Source organism: Glandiceps talaboti, chromosome 2, assembly GCF_964340395.1.
Source record: "Glandiceps talaboti chromosome 2, keGlaTala1.1, whole genome shotgun sequence".
NCBI lineage: Eukaryota > Metazoa > Hemichordata > Enteropneusta > Spengelidae > Glandiceps > Glandiceps talaboti.
This window is the reverse complement of record NC_135550.1, coordinates 15,296,767-15,313,173: the sequence shown is the minus strand read 5'-3', so window position 1 is coordinate 15,313,173 and position 16,407 is coordinate 15,296,767. Positions and strand designations below refer to the sequence as shown.

Genomic DNA, 16,407 nt, shown 5'->3' with positions numbered 1-16,407 from the left:
ATCTTTTTTGTTTCCAAAGTGACTCCCAACTTTAAGTGGTGGTCTCCAAATTACCCCCCCCCCCCACTTTAAGTGATGGGGTTTCTTTTTCAAAATCGGACCCCACCAAAACACCACCCCGCCCCGCCCCGCCCCAGTCAATTAAAATGACCTCCCCCTTGGCATTGTTCATTTGAAATGGCTCGTTAAGATGAGATTAGTTATTCAAATTGAGCATGTAGGAGAAATACTTTGAGGATGGAAATAAAATAGTCTGTTTAAAGACAAGATGAATGCGATTGCGATGAAAATGTAAAAAAAAAAAAAAAAAAAAAGGAAATGCCTACGGCACGTGGTATTCCCAGGCGGTCTCCCATCCAAGTACTAACCACGCCCGACGCAGCTTAACTTCGGTGATCGGACGAGAACCGGTGTGTTCTACGTAGTATGGCCGTAGACAATACGTTCTGCTGAACATTTGGTACTTATAGCTTAAAGCTGATACTAAGACTTCTGCGTTATGATGTGTAGATACTATTAGCGTTAGAAAATACCATCAGTTGACAGTTTGATAAAGGAAGGAAACGTTGGTATGCTGTCGAAAATTCGTGTACAGCATGGGTAGCTGTAGCTTTGTTATATTCTCCAGTACTAGGCCTGGGAGGGCGCTGTTTACATCAAGTTGCCCAGCCGGCCGCGAGGGCTACACTACACTGGGTGCAAGCACATTTACTCCTAACCTGTTTTAAAATCAAACATTGAAAAAAAATCATGACTAATTGATATCTCCAACTTCATACAATTTAAAATAAAATGTGTTGGAAAAATATCATTTGTAGTGTATTCACATGGTAATTATTCTAACTCACCTGAAATATGTTTTGAAGTTTGTAGATGATGTCACGTCGAGTTCGCCTGGAATGTAATTCATAAAAGTCGGCTACACTATTGTACAACTCAGTTGATACTCCAAATAAGCGAATAAAATGACAACTGTAATCTTTTGTGATCCCTAAGAAAGAGAAATAGAGAGAAAAAAAACAAGTTAAATAACTTAGACATATAGGTTTACAAGCTTTGTGATTGAGAAAAATAACTGTCTCGAATTTCAAGTTTTGTCTGGATTACAAACTGGATAGACTCAACATAACACCATATTCAACGGACCCGGTGTTCCACGGTCGCACCGTTTTGTGTTGAGTATAACTGATGGATAGAAAGCAGAATATCATAAATGCACAGAGTTTCTCCTCATTCTTCTTTATCACATAACCCAATAACTGAAATTTATATCATTGAACACTTTCTGATCTATGTTTTGGGTTTAACAAATATGATAAATTTTACATCATAATCTTCACGTTATCTTTTTTTAAAACTTACACTTTACAAAATACTGCAAAAACAATAACTGTTATCCAAGGTTTTTAAAATGTTACATTTTTATCAACGAAACATCAACCATTGTAAGAAAATAAAAACTCAAAATAGATAAGAAGGTGTTCAAAAAAGAAAGTGATCACATGGTAACATGTCAATAAAGTGTGATTCCCAATTCCGTGCATCATTCCGTGTGAAGCATATATTATAGAGCGCCACCCACGTCTAGAGTGCGGTAAATCGAGTCGCTTCAAAATTCAAGAATCACGCAAATTTCTAATAGAGAAATCAAAACACAATTCAATAATCATTTTTATATTTTTAAAACGCTTTCTGAAAAATAAAGCAGGGTTTTTCCACTTTTAAGAATATCTTGCAAAGCACGAGAATCGAATACGAGACTTTGTAACCAGGAAGTAAACTGAAGGACGCATGCGTCGTAAAGTCTATAGCATTCGTCGCGGGCGTAGCGAATGGAGTGAATGAACATGGACAAGTGAGAACTTGCCAGGAATGAACTGCAAACGTAAGCATTTATTCTATGGTTGTGTCAGTCACTTCGCATATCAAACAGTTACGTCTGTTTGTACCCCATTGTAGTAGATATGGCGAGTTTTCCAACGTCAGACAGTCAGAACTCGACAACTTTAGAATACTCCCTCCAGTCCCCTGACAATGTTGTTTTGCTTCTTGATGAAAGCGATGAGGAAAGTGGAGGGCTCGGTAACGAACTGTTTCAAAATGAAACCGATAGGGGTGCTACTGTCAATACAAACCAAGCGTCAAATCCGTTCCTTGATTTTTTACATGAAACTCAGGTAGACGATGAACAAAGGACATTGTCCTATTCATTCTCGCCTCCAAATCATACGGCTGACGACTCCGACCGTGATTCAAATTCTGTTCCGTCGTCACCCCTCCACGCTGTTGATATTCCGTACACTTCGAATAATAGTGCTATATGCTGTTCCCCACCTGAAAAGATAGTTAGAAACAACTCAAATGTGCTAAACTCGAGTAACTGTGGATATGGAAAGCTTCGTTTAGAAAATTCCAATACAAATATTGACACTTCTAAAGGCAACTCTACTGACATTGACAGGGTGAGCACAGAGGGTGCGGATGATGAAACCGACCCCTTAGTTCAACCGAAACTTGAACAGTCCATCTCATATGATGCTGCACAGTTAGCTGCAATATTTGAAAATGTTGATACAGAGCTTATACACATCAAACTTAAAGCCGTCAGAAGTCTTCCAAACCGAATAGACATTGTAACCAACCAGTTACTTGAAGAACAGGAGCAAAGTGGTTGTCATGGAAACAGTACTACGAATGATGTTGCGGAGAATCACGCGAACATAAATTATCAATTCGATTCAGTTTTTGCAGATGTAGAAAAGGTTATAGATATGCTAACAACCCATGGATTATCCAACCTTCCAGACAGGAATGTTGTATTTGAAGTCCTGGAACATGTAGGTGATCAGGATACGAGAATTCAAATGACAGTGGATCATTTTGTGAATTCAGGCAATTTGAAAGAAGGACTCATGGATGTGGATCCTTTTGAACCGTTAGAAAGGTCAGAGGTCAATGATGGACTCCACATACCTCAAGGAGTTCATGATCACCAAGAAATACAAACCGAACCTAATAGTGAACATACCGAACTTCTAGCATTCACGGCGCATCCACTCTTTGAGGACTTACGAGTTGTTGCGAAAGTATTTCCTTACCGGGACCCAAATGAAATCATGGCATATCTCGAAGCTCACCATGATAAACCACACAGAGTTCCTCTTGTTATTGATGAATTACTCAATTTAGACAATGTGGGAGATAGTCTGAATGCAAATGATGACGAGGCGAGGAAGAGGACACTCTCGGGAACAGATGATGTCGAATTTGTTGGCATTGTTGCCAAGAAACGTAAAGTTTCTGATGAAAGCACCGACAAGAAGGATGGTGCGTGTATTGTTGTTGATGATGATGATGATGGTGAAGAAATGCGAAACCTTGAAAAGGCCAATTCTCCAACTAATATCGCGGATGCTTCTGCTTCCAGTACATCTCATCTGATTGATCCCATTGTTGCTAAGTTGGAAGAAGACTTTGAGACGCTGAAATCACTTATACCTGACGCTGACCCAAATTATATTTTTCACGCTCTTGAAAGCATGGTTGGCAATGACAACAGAGTTCATGACATCGCCAATGCCATGCTAGAGAAACATGACTATCCCAAACTGAAAGACGTACTTCAAGAACAACAAAAAATTGCACGGAAGCAAAAAATTATGGATGGGAAATTTGAAATGGAAGAGTTCCTGCGATTGTTTGATGATCCTGTGCAATATTTCTACAACGAAGAGAAGAAAATGAGTGAGAACTATATCAAACACTCTCTTGTCAAACTAATGAATGAATTCCCAATGTTAACTCAGGATTATATAACGACTGTGCTGAAAAAACGCAACAGTCATTTTCTGCCTGCCATGAGAGAATTGGAGAGAGATCAACAGCTGGAGTTTATGAAACAGTGTGAATATCAACGAAGGGGTGCTAAATACAAAGGTATGTCAGGATTTTATTTGAAAAGAAATTTACTGGAAGGTATGATTTTGCATGTAAAACTTTTGTGTTTGGGAAGTACTAGTGTAAGTGCATATATTCTTCATTTGCATACAAGGCTTTTGCCGAGATTGCCAAGGTATCATTTGAACCATACAGAATTCATATTTGGTCAAACTTGAATACCTTTTGACATGCTATAATTAAGCAATAAACCACCCCCTGGGGATGGTATACCAAGAGGTTTTGACCAGTGAACGAAATATATGCACGAGCGATAGCGAGTGCATATATTGAGTTCACTGGTCAAAACCGAGTGGTATACCTTCCCCAGGGGGTGGTTTATCGCTATTATATTATACCAGTATATTGAAAATATAGGAAACAAGATAAGAACTAACGTTTTCTCGTTTCATATGCGCCTCTGTGTCTAATTTGCATAACAATAACGCTGCTTTTCAAGACAGCTGATCTTGGCCTTAATGTGAACGTCGTGCAGCGACTGGATTTATTTTATCTGCTCGTCGTTTCTAGGGATAATCTGTACATTGATCGGCTCATTAAAAGTGCACAGTGATGAATAAACAACCTGTTTGACTCAAGGTATAAACTTGAAGTGGTTTATTAAATACAGCGTGCTTCGATCGTTCCCGGCCGAATTCGCGACTCTGTGAAGTGAGACGATAGGCATGGCGGCAGGTTGATATTTACAATGTATTTATATTACTGGAAGTTACGTCAGTAGATTTTCGGGTTTGAGGATTTCCCTCTCGGATTGATGACTGATACTCTAGGACAGGATCCCAGACAAATTTCTATTTAGATTAATGGTAAGTCGGCCAGTGTAACCTCTTTCACTTGCTTCATTTTTATGACAGGACAGGACAGCTCACCAATGTTTCCATTCCAGCCGCGCCGAGGCTGGGACCGCGACCGATCTCGTGCATGCCTAGCGCCTTGACCTTAGTACATGTAGAAGGCGATGATTTGAACAAATACGCGATGACTGGGTTGCTTTCGAAATTTCCTTCATAATTTCTCATAAAATATTGTCTCATTGAGAGAAAATCCTCCTCTGACAATTCGAAGAGTTCACTATCAGTATCACGGCGGACTACAACTCAATGCTCGTAGACGAACAAAATTTGGACGCGTGCCAGCAGTGCATTATCACTCGTTTTAGACGCGCTAGCTCGATGTCTAGACCAATCAGATCCCTCGATTTCCACCATCAATATACTGGTATAATATAATACCCTATTTCACACTAGTGACACATTATTCATCTAAATATCAAAGATATTGATTTTCAATGACAGCATTTTGTCAACAGAGATGACTTAATCAAATGCGAATTCACATTCACTACCATCTGTTTCACTTCCTTCACCAGGTTTTCATAACAGAAAGAAGTATCGACTTAAAGCAAGAACTGCAATGGAACCATGGCCTGAAGATTTAGATGAAATGTTCTTCAAAGAACTCCTCTTTATGCAGCATGAGCCCCTAATAACAGGTGAGAAAATGTAGCGAATGTATGATAATAGCACCCCCCCCCCCCCCCCACAGGTTGGATGTTTAAACATACATGTACATTTTTGTAAATCCTACACATATAACAAGGGTCTATAGTTAGAAGCTACTCTGTGTGCATAAATGTTGTGGAAGAATATTAGCCCCTTATACATTCTCTTTTAAATCAACAAGGTAGACAGCCTAAGACAGGCATTTGCCCCAATTATTCAGGCATAAAATACTCTCCCAACTGGTATCTCTAGCAAGACTGGTCTTTGGGGGGTCAGAAAAGTTTTCTGTCTTTGGGAACTCAAAACATTTTGAAATAATCCTGACATAGGACGCCCATAGGAAATCTTGTAACCATCCTGTATCCAATTGTAAATGTGTGTGTGTGAATCCCTATAGTGAGGCATACTGCCTATGTGTACATGTAAATGCAGAACTTGCTGTATCTAAAAATAAGCGCCAAGGATTTAGGATTCCAACATTTATTAGAGTAAGCACCACTTTTGAGATGCAAGAGCATCAGTGTGCCCTCTAATGATAGGCAAATTTTGTTGTTGTGAGTCAAAATGTTCAAAAAAAACCTGGCATTTCTTGTGAGTCACCACATACATGTACATAGTAAGAGATAGGGAACACCAAGTTTTGGTGCGTCACTATAGATTTTGCATTAAATTGGCCTAGAGAGGGCACACTGAAGAGCATACAATAGTGTACACTGCCTTGTATTTGCTTTCTTTATTGTCTTTGGAGACATTTTTGGTGAGTTCGTAACTTTCATAAAATGTGTCTCTTTTAGTCAAAAAGTCTGTTTTGAGAATATGCATTTTACTCTTTAAGAGGTTTTTTTTTATCATTATCATTCTTTATTTCAGGCCAGCGGCCCATACAAATAAAAAGAAAAGAAAAAAGACTAAAATGTAACACTGAAGTGAAAACCTTCCATAAATTAAAGTCTAAAAAGTACAAAAAGCACTAATAAAGAATCGACCTAAAGTGTTTCCAAAAGTTAGAATGGAAATAGGAATCGGAATGTACACAACTGTAAATAACAGTATTCTTGCTGTCCATTAAACATTCACAAAATGTAAATAACAACTTACGTTGCAATGAAGTAAAATTGAGGATATTCCTAATTACAAAATTATGACTGATACTAACATCACATTTTGAATTCTCAGTATCCGAACTAGAATATTACCATCGAGATGTATAATAAAAAAAAATGAACATTTGATTTCTTGGTCGACATCATAACTTCCATTCTACGCTCTTCATATGCATTAGTATAGGTCTGTATGAGAATAAGTCGACATGCTCGCTCTATTTTGACCCTCTAACATGAGCTAAAATGCTATATTGGTGGCAATACTACATTAGCAATTACATTTTTCATTGCTACACAACTACATGTATAGCCATCTCATTGTTCTGATTCTTCGTTCTTGTTTCAATAGAGAAACTGGAGGAGAAGAAACAAGCCCACCAGGCACGGGTTGAAAGGGCACGCACTCGACGGGAGCTTCAAGTATGTGTTTGTTGTTATGAAGACGAGCTGCTGTTTGATGAAATGGTAGCATGTGAGGATGGCCACCTGTTCTGTAAAGAATGTGTCAGGAGGTCATCAGAAGAGGTCATAGGTCGAAGTCGGGTGGAGTTCCCATGTCTAGCACCAGACTGCAAGTGTCATTTCAGTGTGTCAGTGCTACAGAAAGTATTGCTACCGTCCGTCTTCTCCAACCTACTCAAAAGAATACAGGAAGAAGAGATCCGTAAAGCTGACATACCTAATTTAGAAACGTGTCCGTTTTGTAGCTTTGCCACTATTATGGATAATCCCGAGGATAAGGTATTCAAGTGTTTGAATACAGATTGTTTGAAGGAGTCCTGCAGGTAAGTGTAGTGTCATGCAAGACAGCACAGTTTAATTAAAGTGTAGTGCATAGCCGTGAAATCGGGTCCTTGTAAACACAACAGCTTATCAAGGGTCATGACCTTGTGTGTGAGATACTTCCTGTCCCAGCACCTTCTTATAATTCCAAAATTTAAAGGTGTACATTGACACATGCTGTTGTTAGGTGCATCATTGACTCTACTGTTTATAGGTACATGTTGTTAGTTAGCAGGCTTTCTTGTCCACCTCTTTGCAACCTCTTCTTTGTGTACTCGGTACCCTCACAAATATTCAAGTTCAAGTTCATGAATAATTTGCCTAATGCTGAGTATGCGATAAGCATCCCAATGGTTTAAATGGTTTATTCGAGTGCATTTTACGAAATCTCATCATAAGAGTTTGCAAATTTCTGGAATACTCAACCATGTCAAGTCACTTGGTGAAGTGACATTTCTCTGTATATACTGATGTGGACGGTAACTTACAGGCTCGCGCCAACAATTTCCCAAAGAGATGAAAATGGGAGTTAACATATAGGTGATATTGTAGTACCAATTTTCAACATTTGCATATGGTCCTCTTCATGTAGGACATTTCCATGTTGGAAAGAAACACTGCTTGATTTTCATGTCTCTGTTCATCAGATTTAGGACAAAAACTTCAATTAAGACATAAATGAATCCGTAGATGAATGCTTAAAATGAAAGTTGATATGGCAAACGCCACTATAAAGAGTTAGCATGGTTTCATTGCAGGTTATGTAAAGAACTAAACCATGTCCCACTCCGTTGTGAAGAAGTGGAGAAAGAAAACGAAACCAAGAAAAGGACTTTCATAGAAAACCAAATGACAGAAGCTATGTTAAGAACATGCTGGAAATGTAAGAAGAAGTTCTTCAAAGAAGATGGTTGTAACAAAATGACATGTGAATGTGGTGCATCCATGTGTTACATTTGTCGACAACCCATCAAGGGATATGAACATTTTGGCACAGCACCAGGACAGTAAGTTCACAATTTATCAAATATATGATATATGAATATACACCAGATCTTTAAAACAAAAGATTTGTCATCATTAGTGCTCCCCATTGCTAACATAAGCGACAACTATGTGGAGTGCTAACAGTAATGAATCTTTTAATGTATTGGATCTAAAGGTATGTTTATATACCTGGAGTTTTGGCCAGTTTTGGGTCTGTGCTGGCTAGGATCTTGCTATTCGTAAATGACTACAGATTTGCGTACTTGTATGTGGTCATACTGCGCACAGTTTCATCAGAGCAACTGTGCAATGGTTTGAGAAAGAAATGCCAATAGAACTGGTCCAGTTTGTTTCAGTTTTCATGTTGTACACGTAATTGAGAATCTCTAACGCCCAATCTATAACACTTATAATACTATCATAATAATATAGTACCACTGTTACCATTCCTTCTATTACTACTTGAGTAGTGTGATAAGGAACATACATTCACACATTACACAACTTATACAAGATTTCTCCCTCTATTACCCGGGTTTTGCAAATTTTAAGTTAAATACACCGATCTATTTGTTTGTTGTTTTTTCAGATGCCCTCCAACTCTAAACATTGATCATAGAACATATCATTTGAATGAAGTAGCCACAGCTGGAGTGAAAGCCAAAGAAGTGTACAGTAAAGACAATCCTGAAGGAGATGTAGATCTGAAATATGATCCACTTAAAGATGTACAAAATAGTTAGTATCTACTTCATAATATGACAGTATTTGTTCAGTTAGTCCTTCACTACTCTGTTTATAGGCATAGTTAAGTGTGTGTGTGTGAGTGTGTGTGTTTGTGTTTGTGTTTGTGTTTGTGTTTGTGTAAATAACTTTTGTGTACAAAAATGGCTGGTCAGAAATGTTGGTCTTATTACAAGTTGTAGCTCACAAGAACTTTGCAGGAGTGGGGGTGACTACTGAGTGGATTGGTCTGAAAATTTGATTTGGATATTCGTAGGGGTGTCTAAATGAATAAGCATTCACTATGATCACATTGTTTTGTATATGATAATCTGATACAGTGATATTTAAATCTCTGTTGAGGCGACAACTGAAGTAAAAACAACAAAGTCAAACTGTGGAAAATTCTACTACCAGGTATTCCTTGTAATTAAAGATATTTCATTATCAGGATTATGCTTCACCTTTCAAGAGGTGTTCTTAACAGAGCTTTCAGATAGCAATGTTATCAAAGTACATTAAGCACATAAAAAAAAACCTTGGCTGTAAAGTCAAGAACAAAGGATATAATAGACATTATCTGTTTCTTTTTTTCAGATTTGCAAACAGCACCCAATCATGGGATTCCATTTCCGAATCCATACGCACCAGGTGCATTTATTAACTTTCAAGTGCCACCTATTCCCCCCATCCCACCAGTGCCCCCAATGCCACCCCCTCACCTACATCATCCGATGTTCCAAATGCCAGCCTTCGGTGCAGGTGGAGCCCAGCAAATGGCTTTTAATGCTCCTGGTATACAAGTTGCAGCTCAGGGATTCAATTTTGGTTTACAAGGAGGCCCACCACCTGGTCCATGGAATCCATTCCATGGACAGAACCCGGAAGGCTTCAATCCTGACATGGGGAATAGACGACGAAGGCAAAGAAGGAGATGATCAACTCATTGAACACAACTACTGTAAGAAACAACTAGAAAGTAGAGACGTGATCTTATGATTTTAGCGCTGTCAACTACTTTAAACAAGAACTATGAAGTTGCGATGTGATTTCATGATTTTTAACTCGGTTTGATATTACTGAAGAGGTTGTGTAAAGTAAGTTTTAGGAGACATATTTGTGTGTGAATGAAATGCATATGTACAAATATAGGTATATATATGTATATATACATCTATATGTATGTATGGTTACACACACATACATACATACAGACAGACAGACAGACAGACAGACAGACAGACATGACATGAAGTATGCACATACCAATGGTATGTTCATGTATGTATGTATGTATGTATGTATGTATGTATGTATGTATGTATGTATGTATGTATGTGTGTATGTATGTATGTATGTTACGTATGTATGTGTTTGTATGTATGTATGTATGTATGTATGTGTGTATGTGTGTGTGTATGTATGTATGTATGTTTGTATGCAATGTACTCTATATATGTATGCACGTATGAATGTATACATGTAAGCATGTATGTACTCATGTATGCATGTATGTATTTACATATACATGCCCATATTCTAGTGTGTGGGTTTACGTTGACATGCAGACCCATCAGACAACTTATTCTTTTAAGACATGTTGATTGGTGTGTTGTTTTGGATATTATTCAAGAGTATTTGTATAAAGGCATAGTTGAAGCGTTCGCTCTATAACCACCTGAAAACTTAAACTAGTACATTCTACCAACTTTTGAACTGTGTGTTGTTCATGAATACTTGCCAATAGTTGCTTTCATTTGTTGTTGTACCTGTAGCTTTTTACTGAACTGTTTTGCCATTTTTTTTTTGCCATATTTCTGTTTAAAACATGAGTATTCTTAGATACTTGAATGTTCATTCTCCTAGGTTGTTCTATGACAACCCCTTGTTGTGCAAATGTGGTGTACTCGTGTGGTGTATGTGCATGAGTACTTGCAGTATCTGCGGCAGTACTTTCACAAGCGTACTAGCAAGTGAAAGTACAGCAGAAAACACTGCAAGCACAAGTGCAAATATCCTTGAGTATCCACACTTGCACTCGCGTGGCATTGGGTTGTTCTGTTATTGTTACATATGTTTATCCGAAACAATAAATTTCCGTAAAAATTTCACTGTGTGATCACACACTATTGTGTAGAACAAACAATTGAGTCCTCATTTGAATATCATTTGCATGCAGGTATGCAATAAAGTCTTCGGTATTGCACTGCAGTGCAAATACCATTAGTATGCGTGCATACTGGTGCAATCTCTGGTACATATGTAATAATTCGTACAACCAAGGAAAATACAGGGGAGCCTGTCAGTGAGCTTTGTGATACTCTGGTGAATGGTAAATGCCTTGTGAGAAATAATATACATTCAAGTGTATTATGTACAAACCAGCTTTAAGTTCAAATGGTTTGAAAAAAGTATTATTCGAGAAACACTGTTCTTTCAATAAATTATCATATCATTATAACTGATTTGCATAATATGTAAATCAAGTTCTTGTTATGTAAATTAATCGTCACTTGGTTGATTTGTAGTAAGTGGTAGTGCATAGAATAACTGCACTATAACACACTGTCCCTAGCTTGAACTTACTGGTAGTAGTACAATGCCTGTGACCACAGACAGACACTTTGGTAGGTTGCTTCCCTTCAAGTGGGAAGGCTGTCAATATCTTTCCAATATACTGGAATGTTTGGGTGTCAATCTAGTAAATATGGTATTAACTGACCTTCCCACTACAGCCAACTAAGAAATTGTGTTTCAGAATCCTGAGTACAAGCAAGTACAGTACAAGCTAGGAGCCAAGAGAGAAAATTAACTTAATATCTTGCCTTGAAGAGAGCCTGTGGAAGGAGAGAAATTATGTATAAAAACACAATAGGGAGAACTTATACCTCCATTATATGACAACAAAACTGAATATAAAAATAATTGTTATAAAAATAATTGTTGAAATATAATTGGAAATTGAAAAAAATTCCCTGAACTACAGTAATACTCAAACATTAATTTTATTCTGAAATTACATTGGACCCGGTTTTAAAAGCTGATATATTTTTTAAGTAATCTCGATATTTTACAAAAGATGCTGTAGTGTTCAAGTCTTTCAAATACTTCACAAGAATAATAGCTATTTCATTATGTGTTTAGCCTCAACTTAGCTGCACAAAAACTACCTGAAATTAAGGGCTGTGATATCTCTTGTAAGGTACATGGTTCTGTTTATATAAAAAAATGACCAAACCAAAGACCACCACCAGAGGTCTGAGGCCAAACAAAGTAAATGTTTTGTTTCTCATCCCCATGTGTTTAGCCTGAGATCAAGTGTTTCATAGCCCTTTTTTCAGATTTCTTTTAATGTGTAATTATATAACCAAAGAAAAAGCCTACACATCTGTTCTGCATTCTGCTGTCATAAAAGTTTCATGTCATTGGAGACAAGGCTCTACAGAGAGTTAAAACTGGATTGATCATTCATCTGTTGTGTAGCCAATTTCATCTAACTTCGCTGAAGCAGTGTGTATCACTGTATAAATGTATTTTTTATCTTGGTTCATACAATGTTGGTAGATAAAGGACAACTCTTCAGACATGCTGACTCTTTACAAATGAAAACAAAATACAATACATGTCAGTGTTTTTGCTAAGGTTGGGGAACCCCAGTAACAGAACTAGGGAAAGGGATACAAGTTGCAGAGTTTCCCCATACAATCTACCATAGTTTTGTTTAAGAACCCCATTAGATTTTACCTGCTTACTGCCCTGAACAAACACACTGCTTGTTACACATCATTACCACTAAAGTCTTTGAAGTTTGGGACATTGTACATGTTACAGCTTATGTAGTGTACTGCAGTGGGCCGGGTAGTACAACCAGTGACAGGCTAGCATGAACAAGTGGAACAGGGAAAGTAAACAAATGAATTGGATTTAATAACACTTGGCTCAGCATGTTCGAACTAGGAGAACATGTAGTTACATTTCATGGTTTGGTATGTGCAGTTTCATAGCTTCTTTACATGTACATGAAATGCCAGGGGAACTTGAAATATGTTTGTGAAAGTGAGTTACTATGTAAAAAAAGGCCATAAAACTATTCTTATCAAATGATGGTCTTGTAACACATATTTCTGTACTTCCAACATGCAGCATGCCAAGTGTTAGTACCAGTAAATCTAATTCGTTTGTTTACTTTCCCTGTTTGTAACAAGTTCCGCTTGTTCATGCTAGCCTGCCACTAGTTGTATTAAAGTGCATCACAATTATTTTTTGTTTTCGTTTGTCAGTACATCTGAAGTGTTTTCCTTGTGTACCTTGTAAGAACCAAAATGAAAGTAAATTTGTGCCACATACTGTTTCAGTGAGGTTAGAATAGCAATATGCAAATCAGGTCTAACAAGTGATTTGGTGATGAAGTTAGGTGAAATTGGCTCGAGCATTTTTTGCATTTTCCATAGTACAAAAAAACAGGACTTTTCTCGGCCATTGTATGTCAGTGAACAAATTTGTGTTGGCAGTGTTCTTTTTTGTGATTTTTATTCTGCAGTAATTTTGAGCAAATGATTTCAAACATCTTGAAACTTTTGTAATTTTATAACATTCAACTCTGTGCCATATCCGAACATTTTCTTAGATTTATTTTGCATAAAGCTCAAATGTCATAGTTGACATATATATCGAGTTATGAATATGAAATATGCAATAAGTCCTATCAATGTAAAAGACATGTTGATATTGCAAAATATGAATTATTTGTAATGATATTTCTGATGAAAAATTAAAAAAAAAGTCAGTATTTGCTGTCATCGTTCAGCTCTGAGTTATTGTACTGAATAAGTGTCTGGTAGCTTGTGAGTTATGTTGCCATGGTGATTGATTATTCTTTTGTCAATCATGTCCAGAATACAATCCAAGTTCTTGAGGATTCAGAGAACGTGTCCACAACAGGGCATGGGCTTGAATTTTCCTGATGTGATGCTTTCAGTAGCCAGGGTTTCAACACCAGGTACTCTCATAAGGATTACATAGGATCATTCTTGTCTTCTGGACCAACTTTTCCTAGAACTCTATCACACATCTGTTGTCAAGTCTATGTTATAATCCCAAACACAGACTAGACCCCACCTAATTAATCCTAAGACATGTCGTCATCATTTGATTTCTATGAAGTGGTTAATTAAGCTTACCCAAACATTAGAATCTTGGTTTGCCTAACAACTGATATCTGCTGCTATATTGATGAAATGGGTTTGGCTACTGACAGTGTGCTGTTGGTGATAATAGACTATAGTGTTGAACTGTTATTCACTTCTCACAGTTGTACCCATGCAATACATCACATAACATGTAGCTATGTATCATTAGAGGTTAGCCAACCAACTTTTCAAACAGACTGTATATCACCCACTCAACACATCAAATGACAATGTAGCTATGTATCGTACAAAACTATGGCCAACCTAAACATTAGTTTTCAAACAGACTGTGTATCACCCACTCAATACATCAAATGACAATGTGGATACATTATAACAAGATACTATTTTATTCTTGGAAGATGTATCCATAATTAAATTAATATGGAACAGAATACAACTGAAGTTGTATGAAGACGATAGGGAGAATAATCTGCCTGTAAGTGTGGTTTGTATTAAAGTCAAAGTTACATGTCATAAAAACATCTGACCGATAACAAAATGGTTTGCAATTTACAAATTTTTTTTTTCTGTTATAATAAAGAATGTGCATCAGGTACTCGCTTACTTGATAATCACAGTAGCTTGACTGACCAAAAACTTTGTCATTTGAAGGCCTATACCAGGTTCTTTTTCCGAAATTACCATTTTGTTTACAAGAAAATTATCCCCATTACATAGCGTTCATTTCACCAAATACAATGTCCACTGTCTATGATTTAGCATACTATTTGGTTTGCCATTCTGAAATTTACTGCAGATAAATTTTGAGACCACTTTGTTCTCAATTCACAAATATATTGCCTGGGGATCTTTAATTTCCTTCCTGAATTGAACAGAGACTAAAGTAGCAGCCAAAGTTTAGACTTCTATTTGCAAGTTGCAGCATACTATGGTATATTAAAAACAGAATGCATAAGACTAGAAAGGTGAACTGGACTGGACTGCTAACAGAACTGATAACGTACTCCACGATGTTAAGGTGTGATAGTCTCAAAGTGAGCAAGTAATCAAAATATTAACTATATTTCCAATTGCATTTGATATTTTCAAGACATGTAGTCTCTCAGAGTTCTCTCTGTCTCCGTCAAATTGACCATGAATAGCAATTGTTTAATGTGGTCAGTCATTACAATTAATAAACTTCTTTCAAGGGACATGGGGCAACCTCCGACAACATTTTTATCTTATTTTTAAATACTAACATAAAACTCTCATTACATTTATGTTGATTTTAGCCCTGCAATGAGCCTAAAATATCCATATATATAGCACTGATCAGTTTATGCATGTGTATTTTTTCAATGATCTCGACATCAGTGGTACTTCATCAAATCATTGCTTTGGTTTGCCCGACTGTTATATGCTACAGTTCTTACTAGTGATGATCACACGTCAATATAAAGTACAACATATGGCTATTCTTCATATGAAAGGAAAAAATGAAAACGTGTTCAGATTTGGCCCATGCCCCTTCAATTAATGCATTTAGCAAATCACAATCAATCAACCAAGTATGTGTGGTGGGTGGGTTCTCTGAAAAAAAAAATATACTGGTAGCACTGGCCGTTTTAATTAATCAGACTATTGTTGACTCCAACAACGTATCATTTGTAGTTTTTCACTTTTAAGTATTGAAATGAAAGAGCAACTTCAGAAAAATAGAAAATAAAAGCTTTTCTATAAAGTAAAATATAACAATTTTGTTTGCCTATAACAGACATCTAATACTTCTCACCCTTTACATGTGAAAAGTAGGGTTGGCAGTAATTTAATTTGAAAGCTGCAAATTTGATACAATATTATTTCTGTAGTTTCAAAACTTGCAAGGTGAACTCTCTCAACATTATTCAGTTCAAGAGAAGTGTCTGCATTTACGATATGTGAGTTTTCAAAATAGATTCCTTGACCGATCATTTGTCATATTTCAGACATAAAAAAAAATGGTATCTCAGTGTTCTCCTTAGAATTATTTCACAAGAGGGTTCCAGGGACCCGTCCCTGCTGTCGTAGCTGGCTGTAGAAAATCTGGGTAAAGAATATTTGCCCAGTGACCATTTTGATACTATTTTGGGCCTACAAAATGGTTAAAGGTACAATTTTCAAATCACCACAAGGGTGCTTGGAAATTACAAAAGGTTTTGCAGCCTTGGACTTGGTTCA

General features: G+C 37.0%; 1 protein-coding gene and 1 non-coding gene across 2 annotated transcripts; one reads left to right on the top strand and one right to left on the bottom strand.

The window, feature by feature from the left end:
* Positions 1–319: 319 nt before the first annotated feature.
* On the bottom strand, positions 320–438 carry LOC144453861 (5S ribosomal RNA). Its single transcript, XR_013482439.1, has one exon. It is a non-coding gene; the product is annotated as a 5S ribosomal RNA (ribosomal RNA).
* Positions 439–5,354: 4,916 nt separating this feature from the next.
* LOC144453676 (uncharacterized) lies at positions 5,355–10,171 on the top strand. The gene is made up of 5 exons (XM_078145007.1): positions 5,355–5,449; positions 6,912–7,347; positions 8,104–8,352; positions 8,922–9,070; positions 9,653–10,171. Exons 1-5 carry the CDS (start codon positions 5,371–5,373, stop codon positions 9,991–9,993), a joined length of 1,254 nt encoding a protein of 417 aa, XP_078001133.1. The 5' UTR covers positions 5,355–5,370; the 3' UTR covers positions 9,994–10,171.
* The last annotated feature ends 6,236 nt before the right edge of the window (positions 10,172–16,407 follow it).